This window comes from Sphaerodactylus townsendi, linkage group LG12, assembly GCF_021028975.2.
Source record: "Sphaerodactylus townsendi isolate TG3544 linkage group LG12, MPM_Stown_v2.3, whole genome shotgun sequence".
NCBI classification, from domain to species: domain Eukaryota; kingdom Metazoa; phylum Chordata; class Lepidosauria; order Squamata; family Sphaerodactylidae; genus Sphaerodactylus; species Sphaerodactylus townsendi.
Genome location: NC_059436.1, coordinates 53,107,653 through 53,134,974, shown reverse-complemented (window position 1 = coordinate 53,134,974; position 27,322 = coordinate 53,107,653). Strand labels below are relative to the sequence as shown.

Genomic DNA, 27,322 nt, shown 5'->3' with positions numbered 1-27,322 from the left:
TCCCATAATAGCATTTATTTTACATTTTTATATTTTGTACTCACAGGACTAAATACTGCGGGTTCCAAATCAGTACACTATTCAAACAAATAAATCAACAGTTTAAAAAAACCCTGCAAAACCCTGTGAAACTTAATGCCAGCTGAGTCCCAAAACTAAATAAGTAAAATCTTAAAATTAAGACAAAAATACTGGAACTATCTAAAAACAGCACCGAATGCAATAAAAGCAGGGAGCAGCAGTTGTACACCAATTTTTCAAACTAGCTGCTGAAGTAGGATTAAAACACCTGGTGTAAGGAAAAGACGACTATCAACTAAACCAACAAAACCACCTGGGAAAACAGATACATTTTAGCCCAATCTGAAAATAAAAAGAAAAGATCCAGTGCCAAGTGGACAGATATGGAGGAGGCGGCACAACGGAGAAAGCCCCATCTCTGACACTCCCTTCAAGGTGGCTGGCATGACCCTTTAATAAAGCACTCAGAGCCTCCAGGGCCATTCACAAGATGCTCTCTGGCTTCGGTAGATAAGCCATGATGGGCAAATGCTGATCGCCAAGGAAACACACCTGTCTGGACTTTTCCAAGAGACCTGACCTCATCATTAGGCACCACAATCAGAGCTTGCCCAAGCAGTTGCGATTAGGCAGAGCTCTGATAAGATTCTTGGACTGTGCTGTGAAACTAATGAAGCCTAGATCTTGGGAGATGGAACGTGGTCTGCAAAATGTCTCACAAGTTTCCCAGTGAGCTTGGTCTGCACCACCTTCACATACCGTGTTTCCTCGAAAATAAGACAGTGTCTTATATTAATTTTTGCTCCCAAAGATGCGCTGTCTTATTTTCAGGGGATGTCTTATTTTTCTGTGTTCTGTTCGTCGGGCATGCTTCCAAACAAAAACTTTGCTACGTCTTACTTTCGGGGGATGCCTTATATTTCGCACTACAGCAAAACCTCTACTACGTCTTATTTTCAGGGAAACAGGGTAGCAGGCCCCAGGAGGTCAGCTGCGTTTCAATCATTTTAAGTTTTCTTCATTGCAAAAAGAAGAGTTAGTTATTATACCCCGCTTTTCTCTACCATAAGGAATCTGAAAGCAGCTGACAATTGCCATCCCTTCCCCGCAAAGGGCGAGGGGAGGGGGATCTACGCCCGAGGATGGGGCGCAAGCCCTACGCCCCTGCCGCAGCGCTGCCTGCCCCAGAACACCCCCCACGCCCCCTGGGCACTACACCACTGCTTCCCCACCCACTACCAAAGCAAGTACTTTGTGAGGTAAGTGTGGGATAGTGCGTATGTCTTATTGCTAAGACATAACATCAGTGAGGCTGAGAGAATTCTGAGAGAACTGTCACTGGCCCAGGAACACCCAGCAGGCTTCATGTGGATCAGCCGGGAATTGAACCTGGTTCTCCGAATTAGAGTCCACAGCTGTTACCACTGTTCCACGTCTACCAGAAGATTTCATTGCCTCCAACTCCTCGGTGTACCCGGGAGCTCCACATAACAAAAGAGATGCACGGAGGGTTTTGACTGGTCAGCAGAAACTTTCCAAGGTTCATCAAGAACTCTCTTAGCTAATGCAGGGGACGACTTTAGGAAGGCCTTTACCACTGAAGAGGTTATGAGAGTCAGCCTAAGAGCAGCAGTGGCGTAGTGGTTAAGAGCAGGTGCACTCTAATCTGGAGGAACCGGGTTTGATTCTCAGCTCTGCCACTTGAGCTGTGGAGGCTTATCTGGTGAATCAGATTAGCTTGTGCACTCCAACACACGCCAGCTAGGTGACAGTTCTACGGAGCTCCCTCAGCCCCACCTACCTCACAGGGTGTTTGTTGTGTGTTGGGGCGGAGGGGAAGGAAAAGGAGTTTGTCAGCTCCTTTGAGTCTCCTACAAGAAGAGAAGGGGGGAGGTATAAATCCAAACTCTTCTTCTTCTTTTAAATGTCACCAGGTAATGGTATGACCCTGAATGTTGTGGTCTGTGCCTCACCGAGGTTGACAGCAGTGACAAGGAGCCGGCAGGAAAGAGCGATGAGGAGGAGCCAGCTGACAATGAAGATGAGGCAGGCCCCACGGCTGCACCAATAGCAGATGGCATTCCGGGCCTGCGCCATCTATGAACCCGGAGGTGTCAAACAACATGGATGACCATGTCCTGGGACCATTTCCCGTCACCAGGAGGGATCCTGTACCAGTTCAGAGGGTTCCATCGGCACCAGGGGCCTGCAGCCCTCCAACCTCCCACCCTCCACCGGAGTAGCGGCACCAGCAACAGCACGTGGAGCTCACTGAACACAGAAGATCTGTTGGATTGGCTGCTCAGTGGCTGCAAGTCAGCCTCAGGATCTCTGCCAGCTACTCAGCTGAGTAGAGCCACCTGCCCTAGCCGAGTATAAAGCAGTGATGGCAAACCTTTTCGAGACTGAGTGCCCAAACTGCAACCCAAAACCCACTAATTTATCACAAAGTGCCTACATGGCAATTTAACTTGAATACTGAGGTTTTAGTTTATAAAAAACGGTTGGCTCTGAGGCGTGCGTTACTCAGGGGTAAGCTTGGTGTTAGTCGGTGGCTTTGCTTTGAAGCAACTGTGCAACTCTCTGAACAGGTGAATCACGACCCTAGGAGGGTTTATTCAGAAGCAAGCCCCATTGCCAGCAACCGAGCTTACTCCCAGGTAAAGGATCGTGCTTGAGTTCTTTGCATGAAAATCAGTGGCGTTTAACAGCGCTTAACAGGGTTACCTACACTGCTTCCCCAAAACTAGGTCTTAGGTTTAATGCTAATAATTGAGCCCAGAAGCCCAAGCCAGCCTTGATGTGGGAGGGGGACGACTCTGTTTGTGCGTGCCCACAGAGAGGGCTCTGAGTGCCACCTCTGGCACCCGTGCCTTAGGTTCGCCACCACTGGTATAAAGCAACAAGGGCTAGCAGCTACCTCTCTGCAGAAGCAAGGCGTGTTGCTGCTGTTTCTCTGCTCTGGACCTGTTCCTGTACCTGCAACCCTGCTCTTGTTACCTTGCCTCAGACTCTGACTCTTGGTCTGCCTTTTAGACTACTGTTTGGACTCTGATTCTTCGTGCTTGACCTCGCTCGGATCAGTTGACCTGCATTTGTGGTTCCTAGCTCAGAACTGGCCAATCGTCAGCCGGTCTGCTCTGGTCAGTCGCCAGCCAGACCACAACAATGAAAAAGGGGTGGCAGAAACTTTTCTCAGCAAACCCTTTTGACTACCAGCACAGAGAACAGCGCATGCATGGAGCTACTGAAGAAGCAAGTCAGCCCCATGGCTATGGAAGTCCTGGAGAAATAAAAAGGCAGTACTGTCACGTGATACCATTACAGGAGAGATAAAATAAGGCTAATGCTGACAGTGCAAAATAAAGTAGAAATGTATTTTATTAGAAGAAGAAGAAGAAGAAGAAGAAGAAGAAGAAGAAGAAGAAGAAGAAGAAGAAGAAGAAGAAGAAGAAGAAGAAGAAGAAGAAGAAGAAGAAGAAGAAGAAGAAGAAGAAGAAGAAGAAGAAGAAGAAGAAGAAGAAGAAGAGGAGGAGGAGTTTGGATTTATATCCCCCCTTTCTCTCCTGCAGGAGACTCAAAGGGGCTTACAATCTCCTTGCCCTTCCCCCCTGTGAGGTGGGTGGGGCTGAGAGAGCTCCGAGAAGCTGTGACTAGCCCAAGGTCACCCAGCTGGTGTGTGTGGGAGTGCACAGGCTAATCTGAATTCCCCAGATAAGCCTCCACAGCTCAGGCGGCAGAGCTGGGAATCAAACCCGGTTCCTCCAGATTAGATACACGAGCTCTTAACCTCCTATGCCACTGCTATTACTCAGTTATAGTTTCCAAAATTTGCTGTGTGTTTTGCCAAGAGGATTCTTCAGGGAGATTTGTTAGTCTGCTGAATCACAGCATAGATCATGAAACCCCCCCTCCCCCAAGACCAACAGCCTTGAGGGTTCAAAACTAGCCAAGGCCATCTCCAGATGCCCAGCGAAGGAGACTGCTGGACAGCAAGATGAGCAAGACATCCACAACATTCCCAGCCTGTCTCACCTCTCCCAACGTTAGGAACATACATCCAGAGCCACAACTCTGACCAACCACCCACTGAAGGAGAATGAAAGAACCCCCTTCCCCCAGAGACCACAGTCAGTCCCCTTTCCCAACTGCAGAGCCTCGGAGAAACCTCGCGGACACCACGGGGACAGATTAGCGCCCATTTCGTCCCGCTAGGTCTTGGCAATGAATGTCAGGTCAGCTTCCTCCTCCGATGACAACTGTCTTCTCCTCTGCTCTGAGCTGGCGTTTAGCAAGAGAACTCCTAGGCCCAACGGCACTTCAGTGTGGGTAAGCAGGGCCTGAAGGCTGGCAAAGATGGAAATGGGAGGCAGACATGAGCTGTCCCCCTCCACCCTTCCCTTCACCCAGCTCCTCCTCCTGACACTGCTGTGTCTCCCTGTTAAAAAACAAGGTCTCCGCCTCCTGGGAGATCCCAGAATGTCACCTGCTCCCTCTGGTAGTCCAGCTCTGTCCCATGCTCACCACCCTGTGCCCGGGAAGCCCAGGCATGGCCCCATTAAGAACACAAGAACAAGCCATCTGCCTGGATCAGACCAGAGTCCATCTAGTCCAGCATCTCTGCTACTCGGGAGTGGCCCACCAGGTGCCTTTTGGGAGCTCACTTGCAAGATGTGAAAGTAAGGGCCTTTAAGAACATAAGAACGAAGCCTAGCCTGGATCAGACCAGAGTCCATCTTAGCTCAGCATCCCTTGCTACCTCGCAGTAGGGCTCCACCACCAGGTGCCTTTGGGAGCTCACCTGCAGGATGTGAAAGCAAGGGCCTTAAGAACATAAGAACGAGCCTGCTGGATCAGACCAGAGTCCATCTAGTCCAGCACTCTGCCAGCCTCGCGAGAGTGGCCCACCAGGTGCCTTTGGGAGCTCTCACCTGCAAGATGTGAAAGCAAGGGCATTAAGAACATGCTAGAACGCAGCCTGCTGGATCAGACTCAGAGTCCATCTAGTCCAGCACTTCTGCCACTCCTCGCGAGTGGCCCACCAGGTGCCTCTTGGAGCCTCAACTTGCAAGATGTGAAAAAAGCAATGGTCCTTAAGAACATAAGAACTCCAGCCTGCTGGATCAGACCAGGAGTCCATCTAGTCCAGCACTTCTGCTTCCCAGTGGCCCACCAGGTGCCTTTGGGAGCTCACTCTTGCAAGATGGTGAAAGCAAGGGTCTTAAGAACATAAGAACGCAGCCTGCTGGATCAGACCAGAGTCCATCTAGTCCAGCACTCTGCTCCTGCGCAGTGGCCTCACTCCCAGGGTGGCTTTTTCTTTGGGCTCACTCTGCAAGATGTGAAAGCAAAGGGCCTTAAGAACATAAGAACGAAGCCTTGCTGGATCAGACCAGAGTCCATCTAGGTTCAGCATCTCTGCTCCTGCGCAGTGGCTACCTACCAGGTGGCCTTTTGGGAGCCTTTCACTTGCAGGATGTAGAAAGCAAGGGCCTTTAAGAACATAAGAACGAAGCCTGTTGGATCAAGACCAGAGTCCATCTTAGCCCAGCACTACTGCTCCATGAGTGGCCTACCTCAGGTGCCTTTGGGAGCCTCCACGGTAAGATGTGAGAAGCAATGGCCTTTAAGAACATAAGAACTAGCCTTGCTGAGATCCAGACCAGAGTCCATCTAGTCCAGCACTCTGCTACTGCATGAAAATGGCCTACCAGGTGCCTTTTTTTGGGAGCTCACTTGCAAGATGTGAAAGCAAGGGCCTTAAGAACATAAGAACGAGCCTGCTGGATCAGACCAGAGTCCATCTAGTCCAGCACTCTGCTACTGCCAAGCAGTGGCCCATCAGGTGCCTTTGGGAGCTCACATGCAGGATGTGAAAGCAATGGCCTTACGAACATAAGAACGAGCCTGCTGGATCAGGCCAGAGGCCACATCTAGTCCAGCTCTACTCTGCCTTTCGCCAGTGGCTCCACCAGGGTGCTCTTTGGGAGCTCACCTGCACAGGAGGCAGGAAAGCAAGGGCCTTAAGAACATAAAGAACGAGCCTGCTGGATCGTGACCAGAGTCCATCTAGTTCAGCACTCTGCTACTGCTTGCAGTGGCCCATCAGGTGCCTTTGGGAGCTCACATGCAGGATGTGAAAGCAATGGCTCAAGAACATAAGCAGCAGCCTGCTGGATCTGCACTGTAGGCCATCTAGTCCAGCTCTCTTGCTACTCCTCGCAGTGGCCCACCAGGTGCCTTTGGGAGCCTCACCTGCAGGAGGTGTGAAAGCAAGGGCCTTAAGAACACATAAGAACGAGCCTGCTAGATCCAGACCAGGAGTCCATCTAGTCTGAAGCTCTTTCTGCTACTTGCTTGGTGGCTCCACCAGGTGCCTTTTGGGAGCTCAAGCATGCAGGAGGTAGAAAAGCAATGGCCTTTAAGAACATGTAAGAAAGTAGCCTTTCAGCTGGATCCAGACCAGAGGCCATCTAGTCCAGCTCTCTGCTACTGCAAGGCAAGCAGTGGCCCACCAGGTGCCTTTTAAGGAGCTCATGTGGTGGATGTGAGAAAGCAATGGCCTTAAGAACATAAGAAAGAGCCTACCTGCTGGATCAGACCAGAGTCCATCTAGTCCAGCTCTCTGCTACTCGCAGTGGCCCCTGCCTCAGGTGCCTTTGGGAGCTCACCTGCAGGAGGTGAAAGCAATGGCCTTAAGAACACATAAGAACTAGCCTGCTGGATTCAGACCAAGAGGCCATCTAGTCCAGCTCTGCTCTACTGCTACTGCAGTGGCCATTCACCAGGTGCCTTTGGGAGCTCTCACCTGCAGGAGGTGAAAGCAATGGCCTTAAGAACAAAAGAACAAGCCAGCTGGATCAGACCAGAGTCCATCTAGTCCAGCTCTCTGCTACTGCCATAGTGGCCCACCACAGGTGCCTTTCTAGGGGGGGAGCTCACACATGCAGGACATGTGTGTAAAGCAATGGCCTTAAGAACAAAAGAACTAGCCTGCTGGATCAGACCAGAGGCCATCTAGTCTCAGCTCTCTCTGCTACTCTGCAGTGGCCCACCAGGTGCCTTTGGGAGCTCACATGCAGGATGTGAAAGCAATGGCCTTAAGAACATAAGAACTAGCCTGCTGGATCCAGACCAGAGTCCATCTAGTCCAGCTCTCTCTGCTACTCGCAGTGGCCCACCCAGGTGCCTTTGGGGAGCTTCCACCCGGGCAGGATGTGAAAGCAATGGCCTTAAGAACAAAAGAACAAGCCCAAGACTGGATCAGACCAGAGGCCATCTAGTCCAGCTCTCTGCTACCATGCAGTGGCCCACCAGGTGCTCTTTTGGGAGCCTCACATGCAGGATGTTGAAAGCAATGGCCTTTAAGAACATAAGAACTAGCCTGCTGGATCAGACCAGAGTCCATCTAGTCTCAGCTCTCTGCTACTGCAGTGGCTCCACCAGGTGTTTTCGGAGCTCACCTGCAGGAGGTGAAAGCAATGGCTCTTAAGAACATAAGAACTAGCCTGCTGGATCAGGACCAGAGGCCATCTAGCTTTCAGCTCTCTGCTACTGCAGTGGCCTCACCAGGCATGCCTTTTGGGAGCTCACATGCAGGAGGCGTGAAAAGCAAAGGCCTTAAGAACAAAAAGAACTAGCCTGCTGATCAGACCAGAGTCCATCTAGTCTCAGCAGCTGTGCTCACTGCAGTGGCCCACCAGGTGCCTTTGGGAGCTCACGTGCAGGACGTGAAAGCAAGGGCCTTAAGAACAAAAGAACTAGCCTGCTGGATCAGACCAGAGGCCATCTAGTCCAGCTCTCTGCTACTCGCAGTGGCCCACCAGGTGCCTTTGGGAGCTCACCTGCAGGATGTGAAAGCAAGGGCCTTAAGAACAAAAGAACTAGCCTGCTGGATCAGACCAGAGGCCATCTAGTCCAGCTCTCTGCTACTCGCAGTGGCCCACCAGGTGCCTTTGGGAGCTCACCTGCAGGATGTGAAAGCAATGGCCTTAAGAACAAAAGAATTAGCCTGCTGGATCAGACCAGAGGCCATCTAGTCCAGCTCTCTGCTACTCGCAGTGGCCCACCAGGTGCCTTTGGGAGCTCACCTGCAGGATGTGAAAGCAATGGCCTTAAGAACAAAAGAACTAGCCTGCTGGATCAGACCAGAGGCCATCTAGTCCAGCTCTCTGCTACTCGCAGTGGCCCACCAGGTGCCTTTGGGAGCTCACTGCAGGATGTAGAAAGCAATGGCCTTAAGAACAGCACCTAGCCTGCTGGATCAGACCAGAGGCCATCTAGTCCAGCTCTCTGCTACTCGCAGTGGCCCACCAGGTGCCTTTGGGAGCTCACCTGCAGGATGTGAAAGCAATGGCCTTCTGCGGCTGTTGCTCCCGAGCACCTGGACTGTGCACCTTCCCACTAACCCTCCTGCTGCTTCTTTCTCTCTGAAATTTCTTGGGGGGGTTTCTGCAAACCGGAGTCTCTCCCATGTTTCTTCTGTTTTTGGACCAAAGACTGGTGGAAATGAACCGTCATGGGAATGCAGGGCTGTCATGGACTGGGTAGGACCCATTAGGGCTGCCACAAACAGGGATCCCTACACAAAGTTGCCCTTCATCCTGCCCCTTTCAAGCCTGGAGCAGCCAAGGGACTTAACTTCCTGCCAACACTCTGGTTCTAGAGGTTCACTAGAGAGGGCTTTATTCTGGCCCCCCTCCATTTCAGTCAGGGCTCCTTACGGTTGAGAAAAGCAGGGTACAAATTCAAAGCCGCCCATCTTTTTCTAAACAAAGATTAGACCGATTGAGCCCAGAAATAGTACATGCAGCGTCCCCTCCCATAAAATGGGAGGGACCGCTGCCACTCAGAATGGACAGTACTGACCTTACATCCTTGCTATCTGATCCATTTTTTAAAAATTGGAGATGCTGAGGACTAAATCGGGGACTTTCTGCCCTCAAATACTGTCCCACAGACCTACGGAGCAATCCCCTAAATGCCTGCAATGAGCCTTAAGCCACAGATTAATGTTCAGACTTAACACTTACCCACAATTAAGGAAAACAATCAGCGATCATGGACAATGTTTCAGAGCGTCTCAAAGGGAAGAGAAACAGACCAAAAGGAAACCACAGGCTGTACTCACTGGCAAATTCAATTTAATTGCTATCCACTGCTGGTGCTGGCCATGCAACTGATAAGCTTCCACAGAGTTTTCACCACAAATATTTTGCATGTATGTGCCAAGCTGGTTTTCCGTCCAGGTTTGTTGCTGGTGACCTCTGGGGAGGAGGGGTTGACGGGCCCTGAGCCTGGATTGGTAGATGCGACGGTGACATCTTCTCCTGGGTTCCTCGCCTCCAGGTCAAGTCGACAACAGCAGCCAGCGGAAGGGAAAGGTCTGGCTGTTTTCAAGATCCCTGAATGGGATTGACATCCCATTTCCAGGGACAGACCATGCAGCCTTGGTGGAAGGAGGAGAGCGGAGCACTGCGACTTCTGAAAGAGGAAGCAACAAAAGGAGAGATAAATGATCGAGGAAAAGATCCTCCACTCCTGTCCCATGCTGCTCCCAATGAAGGCGGAATGGGGCTGCAGAAGGAAAACCTAACAGTCTACTTCACTAGTATGAGCTGCAGGCACAGGTAGAGACCTCCTGGAGATCAAAGGGAGTACAGTGGGGGACATACACCTTGGCACCGCCAGCATCTGAGAGGTCAGAGTCATTTCCTAGTGCCAGTGCACTCCAGATACAGGGTTACATCCTCATCAGCTCTTCGCCAGCATGGCCAATTGGCCATGCTGGTAGGGGCTGATGGGAATTGTAGCCCATAACATCTGGAGTGCCAAAGGTCCGCCACCACTGTAATCTAGGGGATCCCCAAGAGCCAGTCTCACCCCACGACTGTTTTACAGCTCCCAGACCTGCTCCATACCCTAGATCAGGGCACAATGCAGAGAAGCGGTCTGCAACCTGTGGCTCTCCAGATGTTCATGGGCTGCAATTCCCATCAGCCCCTGCCAGTTAGGGTGGCCCTCAGGGCTTCTATACAGCTTGCCTTCTGCCATATAGATTTGCTGGGGCTGGATTTTGTCAGTGCTTAGATCTGGGTGCCCAGCAAGCACCCTACACTAGCGGGCCAGGGCGCATATACACAAGAGATGGACACATGCAGAAATTTTAAAGCCATGGGGGAGGGGAGTTTGGTTTTGGGGGAGTAGTGGAAATGTGGGTGAAATATTAAAGACCTCCTCCCTTGAAACACTTTTATCTTTCCTGCTGCTATTCTCCATGCCTCTGGGCCATCCTTGAATTTCCTCCTTGGCACCATTTTATCATGTCCCTGAGCTTACTCCGTTCCCCCCCCCCTCTTTATTTTTGTCATTTCTTGGAGGGGGGGAGTAAAATCTTCAAACTGTTGAATACATGTAGCTACAGAGAATCGCAGAGAAGCAATGAAGCATCAATTCTACAAATAACCAAAAAAAGGGGGAAAACACCTTAGTGGTCATGAATTGTTTCGAGGGGGTGAGTGTGGACAAACATCGTGATAAAGGGGGGGATCGAAAACATTTTGCTAACATTTTAGAGCCCCTTCCGCACACGCGAAATAATGCGTTTTCAAACCACTTTCACAACTGTTTGCAAGTGGATTTTGCTATTCCGCACAGCTTCAAAGAGCGCTGAAAGCAGTTTGAAAGTGCGTTATTCTGCATGTGCGGAAGGAGCCTAGGTGACTTGTGAAGAAAGAGCCAATCACAAACAGTCATACTAGAACTAACAGTCTAATTCGGTGATTCCCAAAGTGGGCACTACCGCCCCCTGGTGGGTGCTGCAGCGATCCAGGGGGGCGGTGATGGCCACAGGTAGAAACATTAATACATATATCTTTCTGTTTAATTGCTATTAAAAAAATTTAAAAAAAATTAATTTCCAGGGGGCGCTAAGTAATATTTTTTTCTGGAAAGGGGGCGGTAGGCCAAATAAGTTTGGGAACCACTGGTCTAATTGGATATTACTTAAACTTTACAATATTGAAAACTCTGAAGTCTTTAATAATGCATTGCCATCAAACACCACGGAATACTAACTATTGGAAACAATATTCACATATTAACAATAGCTATTTCTCTCTCTCTACATATGTGTGTGTGTGAATGATAATTAATACACAAAACTTTTCAAGCTATATATTCTAAATAATCACAAGCTTTTTTTTCTTCAAGTGATCTCCAAAATGTTGTAATTTTCCCTTTGGAAAAATGGGGGAACTCCCCCCCCCCCCTTCAACCTGACTTTAAATCTCTGCAAAGTACAAGTCTGTGATAAGGAAAATTCAGTATCTGTGGCGGGAATAAGGGCAGTCAAGAGGCCCCGCAGGCTTCTATAAAGTCCTTTGGCAAACTGCACATTTTAAAATGACATGTAGGATGTGAAGGAAGCTTGGCGTTAGCCAGCCTGATCACTCAGAGTTTTAATTCAGATCAAAGAGATCAGATATCGACTTTTCTTCGATTGTTTGTCCGCCTTGAGTTATTCAGTGAGGTTATCACCCCTGTGGCATTTCAAAGACATCATTATCGCTATGCGGAAGAAGTGTTTTATTAGTCCTATTTTCAGCATTTTCATCGACACCTCTCTTGAGCCCGAGAAAGAGAAAATGTCTTTCTGTCAATATTTTTTCTAATCTCCATGCATATTTTAGAGATCTCGAACATATCCTCAGATTCTCCAAACTAAAGAGTCCCAAATGCTGCAGCCTCTCCTCATAGGGAAGGTGCTCCAGTCCCTCAATCATCCTTGTAAATGGATAAAAGCTGGGAAACCCCAGAAGGTGTATGGATGCACCACAATGCAATGGGGAAGCAGGAAATAAACCCACTTCCCAAAAGATCTGAACCCAGGGCAAATAAGCTGTGTGGAAATGGTCTGCAGCACATACTTATTACTTTCTTTTACAGAATTCCTTTAATTAAAAAACTAAAAAAAATTTAAAAATTCAGGGCACTAACGCTTGCAAGGTTCCACAGGTCACCACAGGCATCCGTGAAATTCTTCCTGCAGATACATGCAAGTCCCAACATGAGGAAAGGTACTCCCCCCGCCCCCATCACATCCTCTGAGAACCTCCTCAGCCAGGAGACAGATGTCATTGCTCCTCTGAAATGCACAGATGACTCGGGGAACGTGTGCCAGCTTATAATTTCCATGTCACATAAAGACAACGAGAACAGAGTATACAGAAAAGTGCAGAAGGGCAACAAGGATGATTGAGGGACTGGAGCACCTTCCTTATGAGGAGAGGCTGCAGCTGCTGGGGACCTCTTTAGTTTGGAGAGGAGACGCTTGAGGGGGATAGGATTGAAGTCTATACACTATGCATGGGTAGGGGAAAATGTTGACAGAGAGAAATTTGTCTCTTGTCTCACAATACTAAAACCAGGGGCATCCATTGAAAATGCTGGGGAAGAATTAGGATCAATAAAGGAAACACTCCTTCACACAACGCGTTACCGCGCTTGGAAATCGCTGCCACAGGAGGTGGTGGTGATGGCCACTAACTCCGATAGCTTTAAAAGAGTGGGCTTGGACAGATTGATGGAGGAGAAGTCGCATTTATGGCTTATCAATCTTGATCCTCTTTGATCTGAGATTGCAAATGCCTTTAACAGACCAGGGTAGCGACCGGAGCAACAGCCTATAGAAGGCCATTGCTTTCATATCGTGCATGTGAGCTCCCAAAGGCACCTGGTGGGCCACTGCGAGTCAAAAAGGATATTGAGGAGATAGAATCTCAAAAAGGATATTGAGGAGATAGAAAAAGTGCAAAGAAGGGCAACGGTATTGATTTGAGGGACTGGAGCACCTTCCTATGAGAGTACAGCATTTGAGACTCTTAGTTTGGAGAGGAGACATCTGAGGGGATATGATTGAAGTCTATAAAATTATGCATGGGGTAGAAAATGTTGACAGAGAGACATTTTTCTCTCTTTCTCACAATACTGGAACCAGGGGGCATCCATTGAAAATGCTGGGGGGAAGAATTAGGACTAATAAAGGAACACTCTTTTCACTAAACGGTGATTGGTGTTTGCTGCCATTGGTGAGGTGCGATGGCCACTCACCCGGATAGCTTTTAAAAGGGCTTGGACAGATTGATGGAGGAAGAAGTCGATCTACTGCTACCAATCTTGATCCTCTTTGATCTCAGATTGCAAATGCCTTAGCAGACCAGGTGCTCAGGAGCAACAGCTCTAGTCCACTCCAACGCTCGGACTTCACTTTACAAAACAGGGCTGTATTTTGCTATACAACTGTGGATGATTCAAGTACTTGTTAGCTAGAGCACTACAAACAAACCCAAAGAAAGAAGCACTTCTAAGCAGAATTAATTCCTTCTACATCCACACTGACGCATTAGGCTTAGAACCAGGGGGGTGAACTGACCTGCAGTTTTCCAGATGTTTCTCCGCGGATTATCAGTTCCCATCAGCCTGCCAGCATGGCCACCGGGCTATCGCGCTGGCAGGGGCCGATGGACGGTATGTTCCATGAACATCTGGAGAGCCGTAGGTTGCAGACCCCTGGCTTAGAAGGATGCGACTCTGTTTAAGATGGCCCTGTGAAAAGCAAGTTTCTTAAGAGCATAACCTAATCACATCACAATTACAGCACTTAGTGCACAGATGCACAACTCCAACATCTGGGGAACCAGTGATAACATGCTCTTGCATCCAAATAACAGAACCAGGACCCATTAGTTTATTAGAATTAATCTGGGAAAACATTTGTGCCCAGATATCTCCAGGATCCATTTCATAAAAGTTGTCTTTCACACACGAAGAAAAATCTCCCCTAATCTCTTCTGAGAGTTCCATCCAGAGAATCTTGATTTGCTTCATCAATGTGCTTATACAGAAAAAGCTATCTTAAATTACACTAAATCCTTTAAAATGAAACATGTGCTCATCATCATTTCTAAAGCAGGATCAGAAGGCCAAACTTAACTCTTAATTTCTATTAAAAGGCAATAAACCTATTATTTCCATACGTTAATAAGTTGAGGTTGTTAGATCTCACCGCAATGTTCGACCAAGACTTGGTCCATGGCCTCACCGATGCTGGAGTCCGAAGGACAGCCTTTATCTGGATGACCTCGTACCTTCAGGGCCGTGGACTGCAGGTAGTGTGTGGGGGTGGAAGGTCTCGGGCAATTCCCCATTATATGTGGGGTGCTGCAGGGGGCCATCCTTTCCCCAATGCTGTTTAATATTTACATGCGGCCCTTGGCCTAGCTGGTGCAGAGCTTTGGGCTGGGATGTCATCAATATGCAGATGACACCCAGCTCATTCTTATGATGGAGGGCCGGACGGCCTCTGTCCCTGAAGCTACCCAGCACTGTTTAGAAGCTCTGGCTGGTTGGTGGAGAATGAGCAGACTGAAATTAAATCCATCAAAGACAGAGATTCTGTAGCTTAGCCGGAGGGATTGGCCAGGGAATTTCCAGCTGCCAGTTCTGGACGGTGAGGCTCTTCATCTTGCCTCATCGGTAAGAAGCCTGGGAATGACTCTGGACTCCACTCTTTCATTGGAGGACCAGGTCACAAAGACAGCCCAGGTGGTTTTTCCCATCTGCATCAGGCACGGCAGCTGGCCCCCTACCTCTCCCGGGCAGATCTGGACACAGTAATCCATGCGACCGTCACCTCTAGGCTAGACTACTGCAATTCGCTCTATACTGGCCTGCCTTTGAAGTTGATCCAGAAGTTGAAGCTTGTACAGCATGCAGCTGCCAGGTTCCTAGCTGGATCCAGGACCATAAAACACCTGTCCTGAAAGACCTTCATTGGCTGCCTGTCAAGTACCGGATCGTCTTCAAAGTCTTGGTGTTAACCTTCAAGGCCATTAGGGGTATTGGACCTGCATATCCATGAGACTGCCTCTCCCCTTATTGCTCTCGAAGTCCCCTCCAGTCTGTGGAGGGGAATTTGTTGTGGTCCCGGCGGGCCCCAGGGATGTTCGGCTGGCAACAACATGGGCCAGGGCTTTCACGGCCTAGTGGAATGCTCTTCCTGGTGACATCCAGGCCTTGTGGAGTCTGTCTCAGTTCCGCAGGGCCTGCAAAATGGAGTTGTTCCGCCAGGCCTTTTCTGCCAGGCCAGCCAAGCATCCCTTTTTCTAACATCATTCGTAGTCCTCCTCTGGGTACACAATGAGCATCTGTTTTTAAATGTCCCCATGTTGGTTTTTCTACGCCATCTGTTGTAACTTTGTTTTAATGTTTATAATGTTTATATTTTTATATTATTCTATTGTATTGTTTTTATAGGTTTTTATCTGCAAGCTGCCCTGAGTCCTTCAGGAGATTGGCGGGGTTAATCAATCAATCAATCACTCACTCAATCAATCAATCAATCAGAAAAAATCTTATGGAATCAGCTTAGACCAGTGGTGGCGAACCTTTGGCACTCCATATGTTATGGACTACAAAAGGTTCGCCACCACTGTACTAGCGAGAGTTTCCAACAGAAACTATCTGAACTGCAAACAGATTACCAGGTTTAAGGGGCGGTAAGGAAACATCCTCCAGACCTTGCAGCAGGGCCCCCCAGCTTGGCACCTGATGCCTGACAGGTGTTTCCAGGAAGTGGGTAGGACCAGGTGGGGTTTTTCTCCAGCAAGGCTTCTGACTGGCTGGGCAGACAGTTTAAAATGTTACTCTGGCAGTATCTGACACCACAGCACAAGGCTCTTCACTGGGCAACTGAAAGATCAGTTGCAGCAGCCGCCATCAATGGCAGCCATTTTGTGGCCACACCTACCACACTTCCAAGGTTCCTGCAGGTTCAAAGTGGGTGGGGACAGCTTCCTTACCGGGTCACCAAGAATCACCTTTGGCAATGTGCCGATGATATGTGACCTTTATAAGTAGCCAGAAAATCAGAAAATACTTTGGCTTAATTCTGCAGAGCCTGGTGAGGGTTACTGAACCAACCAAATCCCTATCTGAAAACTCCTTTTTAAAAAAGGGAAACAAAATATTATTTAATATGTTTAGCATTCATATCGTGCTTTCAGTTCAAAGTACTTCACTTCACAAAACTCCCAGACCAATCACAGTGCCCCCACATTTCAAACAGACCAATCACATTATCCCCCCAAACCAGTTTGGACAGACCAATCACATTAGCCGCACATTTCAAGCAGGAAGCAAGCCTAGGGCGAGAGATCACAGCTCACCTTCAGCTCCTTCATAGCTGGAGTGAGACTAAAGTCTGGGATGCTCTGCTTCACTGCCCGGTCACTGCATTTTGCCATCCCTATAAAAAAATCCTTTACAAAATTTATATCCTAGCTTCCAAATACTCATGTATCTGTTAAAGTATTTTTTTACCTGCTGCACCCAACAGGAAAGGAACAAGTGACCGTTTGTGATATGCTGACGATATTGTAATAGCAGCCAGAAAATCAGAACATACTTTGGCTTTATACTGCAGAAGCTGGCGAGAGTTACTGAACCAACCAAACTCAAATTTGTCATTAAAAAGTCATTAAACAACATGCTAACAACATCTGAATTATCAAATCCTAATGCCATAAAGAAGCAACAATAAAATCTCAAGCAAAGTCCACCAGATTTCCTTGAGGTTCTGTTGCACCAGAGAGGTGCCTATTGAGAAGGTTCGGTGCCCAGTGGCACACGCCTGGCACAAGGACTGAAAGGGAAGAACAATCCCCAAACTGAGCCCAAATCAAACAGGCATCCAGTGAAATATCTCAACAACAACAAGAAGAAGAAGAAGAAGAAGAAGAAGAAGAAGAAGAAGAAGAAGAAGAAGAAGAAGAAGAAGAAGAAGAAGAAGAAGAAGAAGAAGAAGAAGAACAACAAGAAGAAGAAGAAGAAGAAGAAGAAGAAGAAGAAGAAGAAGAAGAAGAAGAAGAAGAAGAAGAAGAAGAAGAAGAAGAAGAGGCGGAGGAGGAGTTTGGATTTATATCCCCCTTTCTCTCCTGTAGGAGACTCAAAGGGGTTGACAATCTCCTTGCCCTTCCCCCCTCACAACAAACACCCTGTGAGGTGGGTGGGGCTGAGAAAGCTCCAAAGAGCTGTGACTAGCCCAAGGTCACCCAGCTGGTGTATGTGGGAGTGCACAGGCTAATCTGAATTCCCCAGATAAGCCTCCACAGCTCAGGCGGCAGAGCGGAGAATCAAACCCGGTTCCTCCAGATTAGACACACGAGCTCTTAACCTCCTACCCCACTGTTGCTCTGGCCAGAGGACAGACAGCCAACTGTCCAAGGGCTGTCCCACAAGGACTCCTTCACAATAATTAAGTCAAGCGTTAAAAAAACACTTAAAATAAATCATGTAGTAATAAACCAATAACCAAAAAGTTGCAAAATTAGTCACAAATAATCCCATTGCAGCCCAAATGTACAAGCAGCTTCCTCAGACAAACAACGAAGTTGTGCATACTTCCACAATCTTTTGCAGTGTTGGAGGGGATGCCAGGGCAAAATGAAGAAGAAGAGTTGTATTGTCAAAGGCTTTCAAGGCCGGATTCAACTGGTTGGGGTGGGTTTTCCGGGCTGTGTGGCCGTGGTCTGGTGGATCTTGGGCCTAACGTTTCGCCTGCATCTGTGGCTGGCATCTTCAGAGGTGTATCACAGAGGGAAGTCTGTTACACACATACATATAGAACACTCCATGTGAAAAGGGAAAACCTGATATATGTGCAGCCTGAGCCCATATGGGGAAGGACGTAGCCTGAAAGATCAAATAAACAGCTATACCTTTCATATACTCGTTATTCTAGTATCCCTTCTCTCCTCTGCCAAGGTTTAACCAGATGGCAAGTTTGGGGTTAACACCTACTTATTTCAGAGCAAAGCTTTCCAGCCAAAAGCCAAGACACTTTTATTAAAACTGAAGGCCAGCTTCATTCTATCAGCCAAAAACAGTTCTTTTGAGCAGTGGACAGAGAGAACTACGTACCCCTAGACACGCCGCCCCCTTTTGTGCTTCTATCTGAATCAATGCTGTGGGGCTACCATCTTTAAAAGAGTTGAGTCCAAGTGGACAAACCCAACTAGAGTTCAGAATGGCTCATTAAAAAATTGTAATAAGGCAGGGCCCAAGAGGGCTGAGATAGATGCCACAGGGGAGAGCTCCAGCCTTCCTCCCCCCCCCCTCCCCACCGCCATTTCACATGCCATACAGCACTGAGGCAGGGAGTAATTTCTGTTTTTGGTCCTCCATGTGGGGCAGCAAAAATTGGAAAATAACTCCCCCCCCCTCCCGGCCAGGCATTGTTTCCACATGTGGACTTCTAAGCCCAACAAGAAACCTGGACTCAACTATTTAAAATAAGGAACATCTAATTTGCCGGTGGATGTAGAAACAAGCATGTTTGAGTACTGTACTTTCCTCTGTTCGTTCAATTGTATTTTTCTGTTATTTTGTAAGCTCCCCAGGCAGAGAAATGTGGGGTTAAAGTAAATAAACATTAATGCAACCTAGCCAGGATCAATGGTGTGGATCAATGTTTTGGGTTCATAAAAACCACTGAGTTTTAATGTATTGCTTACAAGCAGAGATGTGAAGGCCTAGCAAAAAAACAGGAGCTTCTTTTCCCCCAATGGGGAAAACAAACAAAAACTCTCATGAAATATCTTCTCTTTTTAAATGAATGAAATACTTTTAAAGACAATGTTTAGATAACTCAACTGTATACATGAACATAAGTCTTACATAATTGTTTGCGCAAGACAGTCTACAGCATTAGCCAACAATGATCCAGAGAGATATACCCTGTTTCCCCAAATATAAGACATCCCCGGAAAATAAGACATAGTAGAGGTTTTGCTGAAGTGCGAAATATAAGGCATCCCCCGAAAGTCAGACGTAGCAAAGTTTTTGTTTGGAAGCATGCCCGACAAACAGAACACAGGAAAAATAAGACATCCCCTGGAAATAAGACATAGCACATATTTGGGAGCAAAAATTAATATAAGACACTGTCTTATATTCGGGGAAACACGGTAGCAGTTAAGAGCAATTCACTCTGATCTGGAGAACCAGGTTTGATTCCCCACTCCTCCACATGAAGCCTGCTGGGTGACTCTGGGCCAGTCACAGTTCTCTAAGAACTCTCTCTGCCCACATGGAGGTAGGCAATGGCGAACCACCTCTGATCGTCCCCTCCCTTGAAAACCCAGGGGTCTGCAACCTGCGGTTCTCCAGATGTTCATGGACTACAATTCCCATGGGATTTGTAGTCCATGAATATCTGGAGAACCACAGGTTGCAGACTCCTGCCCTACTAGGTTGCGGTAAATCAGCTGTGAGTGACACTTTCCACCACCCTATGTACTACAGACATCTACAACATCTTTTAAAGGATGTGTTTATTGTGAAAAATTCTGACAGCAATTCATATGCCATAATGTATTCAACAATGACACATTATTTAAAAATATTGTTATATGCTTTCAAAGTGCCAAATTTTTACTTGAAATCCAAATCTGCTACTGTATCCTGGTGTGATAGTGTCAAATTGTTGTTCTCTGCAAAACACACACTCATTCCTTCACTGCAAAATTTGTTTTCTAACTTCAAAAATTATTTTTTTTCCCTGCCTCTAAGATGACAAAGATAAAAACACATGGACTAAGGGACCATTGGGTGCAGAAGTTTCAAATACATTCTAAAGTTTCAAATGCATTTGCACTTTTAAATTCCACCAATGGGCTCTATATTTAAATGCTTATATCCCACCGTTTGCCCCAAGAGGGTCCAAAACAGTTATATCATCATTCTGCCTTTATTTTATCTTCACAAGAACCGCCACATGATAATAGTTTAAGCTGGCAGAGAATAGGTGTCCCAAGATCACTCAATAAACTTCTATTGCACATGGGGGTATTCAAATTTGGGTCTCCCCAATTTTTGTCTGGCAGTTTTAAGAACTACACTCCCAAAGTTTCCCTAAACAAACAAACAAAACACCAAGAAAACAACTCTCTTCCCCAAAATTTTACAAGAGCACCTCTCTGCTGGTACTTTAGCGTGGCTCAGTTGGCTTTCAGAACTTTGGAAAGAGTCTTGTGGTCAGGATTTACACCTTCCAGGGGGGGCCTGGAGATCTCCCAAAATTACACCTCATCAAGAGCCATTTGCTCACACACACACACACTGTAAGTATCAGTAAAATCAGAAGATCTGCAGAGGTCTGCAACCTGTGGCTCTCCAGATGTTCATGAGCTACAATTCCCATCAGCCCCTGCCAGCATAGCCAACATCTGGAGAGCCGCAGGTTGCAGACCCCTATTCTAGTTCCACACTGACCCCACTGGAATTACACAGTTGGTAGGGAAGCATCACTGTTAGATACAAATTCAACCCAAACCCTCCACCATCGCAGGAAGTTACTGAGATAAAACAGTATGTACACCCCCCCCCCAAATAGGAATGATGATGGCGGGGGGGGGGGGGTTGTCCCCACATCCTCACAGTTCAGCAGACACAGACAGTGTCACCTGAGAGCTTTTGCAGCTACCTTTGTGTGTCCTGCTGCTGTGAAAAGGAACTGAGCCACACACCCATTTAAATTAATAACCTGAAGGTGACCACGGCATAGATGAATGACATCCAGCACTCGGGGTTTTCTAGGAAAGTCAAACTCAGAAAGTTCTTCAGAAAACTTTCAGGAAAATTATCCAGTGCCCTAAAAACACGGCGACCTGATTTATAGCCTGCTAGTTTTTCCCTTTTCCCTTAATTCTACAATATCTCAGGTTATCATTATTTCCCAACAGCAATAACGCTTGAGCTGAAATACCTGATTAGGGAAATAAGAAATACTGCTTCATGTGTAAGTTATTTTTATTGAAAAAAATAATGGCCAAAGGAATATAGTACGTGCATCCACCGCATGGTTTAAATTTGAGGCCGGGGAAACAAAAGGCTTTTCGCTCAAATTTCTCAACATTCACAGAATTGTGCTCTTCCAACATCACCAGAATTGCACTCTTATCCAGAGATCAATGAGCAACTGATCACTGGCGTTACTTGCTCATTCGGCGCCAGTCAAAACAAGACCAAAGCATAAAACTTTATCCCACCCCCACTCCATGTTTCAAATCGGTAAATCATGAATGGAACCTCTCATACAGTTCCTAGGTGACTTATGTTATGGTTCTTTTGTGTGGGAAGGGGGGCGGGGGCAGTCACTGTGTAAGCTGCTTTCAGTCTGAATTAGGTGGAGAGAAGAGTACAGAATACCCCCATAAAAAAGAGAATCACATGAAAAACATTCACTATAACTTTGCTATTGCCAAGTTTCTCCACAACTGTATTGGTAAAAAGATCCAATCCATTATTATTAATTTTATGAATCAACAGATCTGTAGAAATTGGCAGTTTTCTGTGGAAAGATAAAGCACACTCCTACACCTCTGCTCACCTTTCTGACCACATGGTCCCAAGCACATTTCCTCATGAGTCAATCCCATAGAGTTCAGTGGTCTTTCTATTCAGGGGGGTGACAACAATTGCAACCTCCAATTCAGCAGCCACATCACTGCCATGTTGCTAAGGGGTCAGGGCATTTGCACAGGTATAGTTTTATGCGCAGACAACAGGCAACCTTGCTTAGAAGGAAGAACTCCTTGAGCTTCTGAATAAATGCGCCAAGAATTGCACTTTTAAGAGCACTGTTGTCTCTCACACGCATGGCTTAGGCTGTGTCACGGCTCAACTTTTGCCAGTGGTCTGAAATTGAATGCTTGCACATCAATCGATTAAAATGCCCCTGAGCAGGCACGGAGCGCACGTCACTCACCAATGACAACAGAGTAGTAGGAATGATTGGGACCAAGAGACATGTTCCTTCCCAGACAGCTCTGACCTTGCCCCCCCCCCCCAATAAACCCCAGCAGAGAACAGTGTCCAAAATTCTTGCTTGCCGTTCCTTATCAAATCAACATTCATCCATATGCACTTCCTCTCAAGTAGGGGGGCACACCAGTGTGCTGTTACAGCCTTAACCAGATTCTAGTGGACCAACAATTTATAAATGCTGAGGTCGTGCAAAGAATGTGTGTGTGTATGGGAGAGAGAGAGAGAGAGAGAGAGAGTGGCCATTATCTTCTTGTATTGGAACTCTACCTACAAGCAAGTTGTGTCAGAAAACCCTCTTTCCTTGCAGTCCATCTATGTACAATAGAAGGTTTTATTCTGGAACAAAAAAAGCGCCACGCTCTCCCTTAGCTGACGTTTGCAACCCAAGCTGCGCATCTTTAAGCAGCGCATCTTTGCACGTGGGCACCTGAGAACAAAACAAGCCACTATTTGCATAGCTCAAGTTCAGACCAGGAAAGTAAACAACCGGTAGTACTATCCAGGAGGCGCCTTAAGAAGGGTGGGACGTGGACGGGGATCAGCCACAGAGCTGAAAATCAGGCAGGCTTCTTGTCCGACCTGGGCATCTTTACCTGGACATAAGGAGGGGCTCCACCCCCCAGCTCTCCTGGGGAGGAAGGGGGTCTCTGGAAACTCTGAGGCCAAATGATAGTAATAAAGGGAGCCCCAGCAAGGCATGATCTGGTGCAGGTCGGCTTAGGTAAATGACTTGCACGGTTCCTGAACAGCATAGTATTATTACTACCATTAGTACTAACAATAAATAGTATATAACACACATAAGACACAATAAGTAGAATATAAGACACAAGCGTATATAGATATATGTAGTATATAACAACAACTACTAATAACTATCATACAATTAACTATAATAACTGAGCGAGGCATAATCTGGGGGCTTATCGGTGCAGGTCGACTCAGGTAAATGACTTGTACCTGGGCAGAGTAGCGTTATTACTACTACTAGTAATAATAAGTAGTCTATTAGACACATATATAAGATTCAATAAGTAGTACCTAATCCACATATAAGACATATCCAACACATAAGAAGTGGTAATGATTATTAGTAGTATTAGTAGCGTTATAACTGTCATTCTCCCCCCACGACCGGGGGGGGGGGCAAGGAAAGGGGCATTTGAGGACAAAGGTGAGGCCCGCCAGCAGCTCCGCTTCCCGCCCCCCCCCCCCGGCGCAGCCCAGCCTCGACCGCTGCTCCTCGGAAGTGAGGGGGTTGCTCCCCAAAGAGCGTCCCTCGCCAGGCCGCCCTGCTCCCTCCAGGCGCTGCTGCCGCGGCCCCCCTGAGCATGTGCAGAGGGCGCTCCCCGCAGCACCAGGCCCGGGCGGCGCGGCGGCTCCCTTTGTGCGGGGAGGGCGGGAGGGAGGCCCCGCAGGCGGCCGGGAGGGAGCGGCGGCGGCGGCGGCGGCGAGCGCGGAGAGCCCGGCGGGAGCGGCCTTTTGTTTCCGGGCGGCGCTCCGGAGACCCCCCGAGGGCAGCGGGCCGGGGCGGGGGGTCGCGCTCGCCGCCGCCAACAAAGCGTGGCCTTCCCCAGGCTGCCGGGCCCCGCGCCGCCGCCGCCCCCGCCGCCGCCGCGGCTCCCCCGCCGCCGCCCCGCGCAAAGCCATTACTTGAGCCCCGGCGGCCTCCTCCTCCTCCTCCTCCGCCGCCGCGCCGCCGCCGCCGCCGACTCGCCTTCCCGATCCCGGCCGAGGCGAGGGGCACGGAGGCGCTAGCCGGAGCAAGGCGCACCGCGCATGCGCCGACGCGCGTGGGCTGGCGGGAGTCGCAGTCCGCGCGGCCGGCGGGGCAAGGACGCGCCGCCCCTCCGGAGACTACCACTCCCGGCATGCCCCGCGCCCCTCGCGCGCCCGCTCTCGGGGGAGGCAGAGGCGCGACCCGAGGCCTGCGCTGGGGAAGGTGTGGCGCGCGGGGCTGCCTTTTTGTGCCCGGCGGCGGCGGCGACCCCGGAGCCTCCCGCGCCCCCTCGGCCAGCTCGCGTGGGGCCGGGCCGGGACGCGTCCTCCGCCATGCTGGGCACCGCTGCCAGCCAGGCCTCGAGGGCAGAAGCCCCGCCAGGCAGAGAGACGCGCACGTTGCGCTGAGGACGGGGCGGGCTTGCTTTGCCAATAATAAAACAAACTCTTTGCAATAAAGTCGGGGCGACCCCAGTGCAAGATCACTTCCGTGAAAAGCCGCCCTCTGCCCAGGCCGGGTGCATTTGCAACAGAGAACCTGCAAGCCCATGCACAGGAGAAGTCCAGGGGGTGCCCGTCAGCATGCTCAGGATTGCAAAGCTGGCTCCATAATAAATGTGCTGGTCCTTCCAGGAGCCAACATTTATGCAGCATGCTCCCTGCACTGCCAGCCACACCTCGGCAGGTACTCTAGGGCTCATTCCACACGTGCAGAATTATGCACTTTCAAACTGCTTTCAGTGCTCTTTGAAGCTGTGCGGAATAGCAAAATCCACTTGCAAACGGTTCTGAAAGTGGTTTGAAAACGCATTATTTTGCGTGTGCGGAAGGGGCCTAGGTTAGCACTTTGATGGGAGACCTCCGAGGAAGTCCAGGGTTGCGACAGTGGCAGGCTGTGGCAAACCACTTCTGGCCATGAAGCCCCATGCGGGGTCACCATAGGTCACTTGTGACTCGGTGGCATTTTCCTCCATCATAGCCAGGGGAGGTTGTAATGGCCACAAGCATAGATGGCTTTAAAAGGGGGTTAACTAGATCCATGGAGGAGAGAACTCCGTCACTGTCCACTGGCCATGACGAAGAAAAGGAACCACTATAGTTAAAGGCAACAAATTGAGTCCCAGGTTTCAGGGGGGCAGCATGGATGGGGGTCATCATCTTGTGTTACCTACGTGAACCACCAGTCTGATCCACCTGGCTGTTCCCTAAAGAAGACTCAAGATGGATTACACAGTAATCTTGACAGTAGACCTGCAAAGTAGGCCAAGATTATCACCCCATGTTGTAGGTTTGTGGGGAGAGTTTGATAAAGCATAGCTTACCAAAGTTGATGGCTTAGGGACTTGGTAGTCAAAGTTCTTTCTTTACAACTCTTTCATTTCCCAGGTCTAGGATGTTCTAAAGAGGCAGCCTTTATAAGATGAGAAACTGACAGGGCCTTTTGCAATAAGGCTGCAGGTTGAGCAAATGGGATGGAAAGATGCATGCTGAGTTCAAATGCCCCTAGCAACACCAGGCTGCTACCCCAGTAGCTTGCTTTCTTTTTTTCAATAATAAATGTTTATTTTCCCAACATAAAAAAGAGAGAAAGAAACACTATACACTCCCACATCCACCACTACATTAGCACAGAATATAAATTTAAACATACATAAAAGAACACAGGAAAAAACTAAAACACAAATTTTGCAATATCTAAACACAACCTATTATAACTGACTAAACACCATAAAACCATATAAAGACTTCTCTCTATCTCACTGTTGAATTCTAATCCATTCTAGGTTTGTGCATATATTTAAAATGAAACAATTTACATCAAAGGCGCGCTATATCATTAATAATATTGTAATTCGTTCTGCTGTTTTCTTTTAGATCTCAAATCCTGCAATTATTTATCTACTACCATATCTTTTCAGTAGATAGTTTGTAAAAGGTTTCCAGTTTTCTGAAAACTTCTCTATATGAAGTTGTTAATGTTGCTATTTCTGATTATTCTTCTGTGACTTTAAGCTATCCCAGTAGCTTTCAACACCATTTCCCAAGCTGAGGCATCCTTCAGACTTAGACTTCTTCAGTTTTTAATTTAATGTGGAAGGGTAAAAATTGTCTTCCATGTTTCTGTGTGAACCTCTGGCATGTGGCCTGTGGAGGCTGGATGGAATGAGGTGAGGTCAGAACAGCAGATCTTGCAGAGATGCACCTGTCAGCTTCCTCTATAGACAAGTGCCCCCCCCCCCGCCCCCAGCTGCTCTCTGGAGGTGCACTAGCATGCCTCTGTACCGTATTCAGAAATTACTGTCAGATTGGTCAGAAGTAGCAGAACAATTTTTCAGTCCAGTGGCACTTTTAGGACCAGCGAACATTTTGTTCTTGGTATAGCTATCATATGCATACACAAAGAGAGAAAACCTCCATAGCTGGAGGCATCAAACCTGAATCCCAGGGTTGGGAAGTAGCATTGAGGGGCTTCATACTGTGCTCTCACTTGGTTGGCTGCTGTGTGAGACAGGATGTTGGATTAGATCAGGGGTAGGGAACCTTTAACACTCAAAGAGCCATTTGGACACTTGGAGCCTCAAATAACTTTTGACATTTAAAATAAAGATAACACTATATATATAGGGTTTTTTTTAACCTTTTACTCCGCTCATTCTGAGAAGCGCATGGATGCGCCCGCCCTGCTGCCTGCAGGGCGGGCAAGGATGAAGCCAGCGGCTCGGCCTTGCCGGCCGCCAAGAAAGCGCCCGCCCCGCTCCAACGGGGCGGGCGAGAGGGGAGTTTCCACGGTCGCGGTACGGTACCGCACCGTGTAGGCAGTTGGTGCGCCACGCCCTGCTGACCACTCGCAGGGCAGGCAAGGATGGGACCGGCGGCTCGGCTCGTGGAGCCACAGTGCAAGGGCAGAAGAGCCACATGCGGCTCTCGGTGCAGCAGGTTCCCTACCCCTGGATTAGATGGATCACCAGTGCCCTAGTTGTAAATGGGAACATTTGTAGCTGCCTTTCCCAGCACGCTTTTCTCTCTTTGGCCACACTGAAATTGCTTCAGCTGTCTGAATAGTAGAGGCTGCCATTTTCCAAGGCTGCTTTAAATTTTGGGGCTGTCATAAAAAGTTTAAAAAAATCTGAAGAGAGACTTCCTTTCTAACATTCAAGAAGCAACACTCGCATGTTAGACTTTGCTTTGAACCATCTTGTGCTTCCCACAACTCCTGATCATGTTCACATTTATTTAATAAATTAACTGGTTTAACACCAGATACTTAAGCCAGTAAAATCATTTAGTAGCAGCCTAATAACCCAGCTGGATCTCATCAGAGCTTGGGAGCTAAGCATGGCCAGCAATAATTAGTGCTTGGATGGGAGACCCCCCCCCCTCCCCAAGGAAGTCTAGGGTCACTATGCAGAGGGAGGTGATGGCAAACCACCACCTCTGAAGTACCTTGCCTTGAAAGCCCAGTGGCCATGGGGTAGCCATGAGTTGGTTGCAACTTAAACCACCAAGTATTATAATTAAATATTTCATCAGTTAATAGTTCTAGGCTAACCGCTACCACCACGACCCCCAAAAAAGAAAATGAACACACCTTTGAATCTGGAGAAAACAACTGGAAAACAATCAGAAGACTGTAACAAAGTAAAGAGATTTCTGTCTCTACCAGTGAAGTTCCTTCCATAAATAGGAAGGCCAGTGT

At 48.2% G+C, this 27,322-nt stretch overlaps 1 protein-coding gene across 1 annotated transcript in view; it reads right to left on the bottom strand.

Annotated features, from left to right (window-relative positions):
• Positions 1-23,699, bottom strand: part of BRD3 (bromodomain containing 3) — a 47,350-nt gene extending 23,651 nt beyond the window's left edge. Inside the window, 3 exon segments of the mRNA XM_048512085.1 lie at positions 9,152-9,205; positions 9,208-9,504; positions 23,560-23,699. Coding sequence (XP_048368042.1) covers positions 9,152-9,205; positions 9,208-9,447 — 294 coding nt within the window. The 5' untranslated portion in view covers positions 9,448-9,504; positions 23,560-23,699.
• Positions 23,700-27,322: the final 3,623 nt, after the last annotated feature.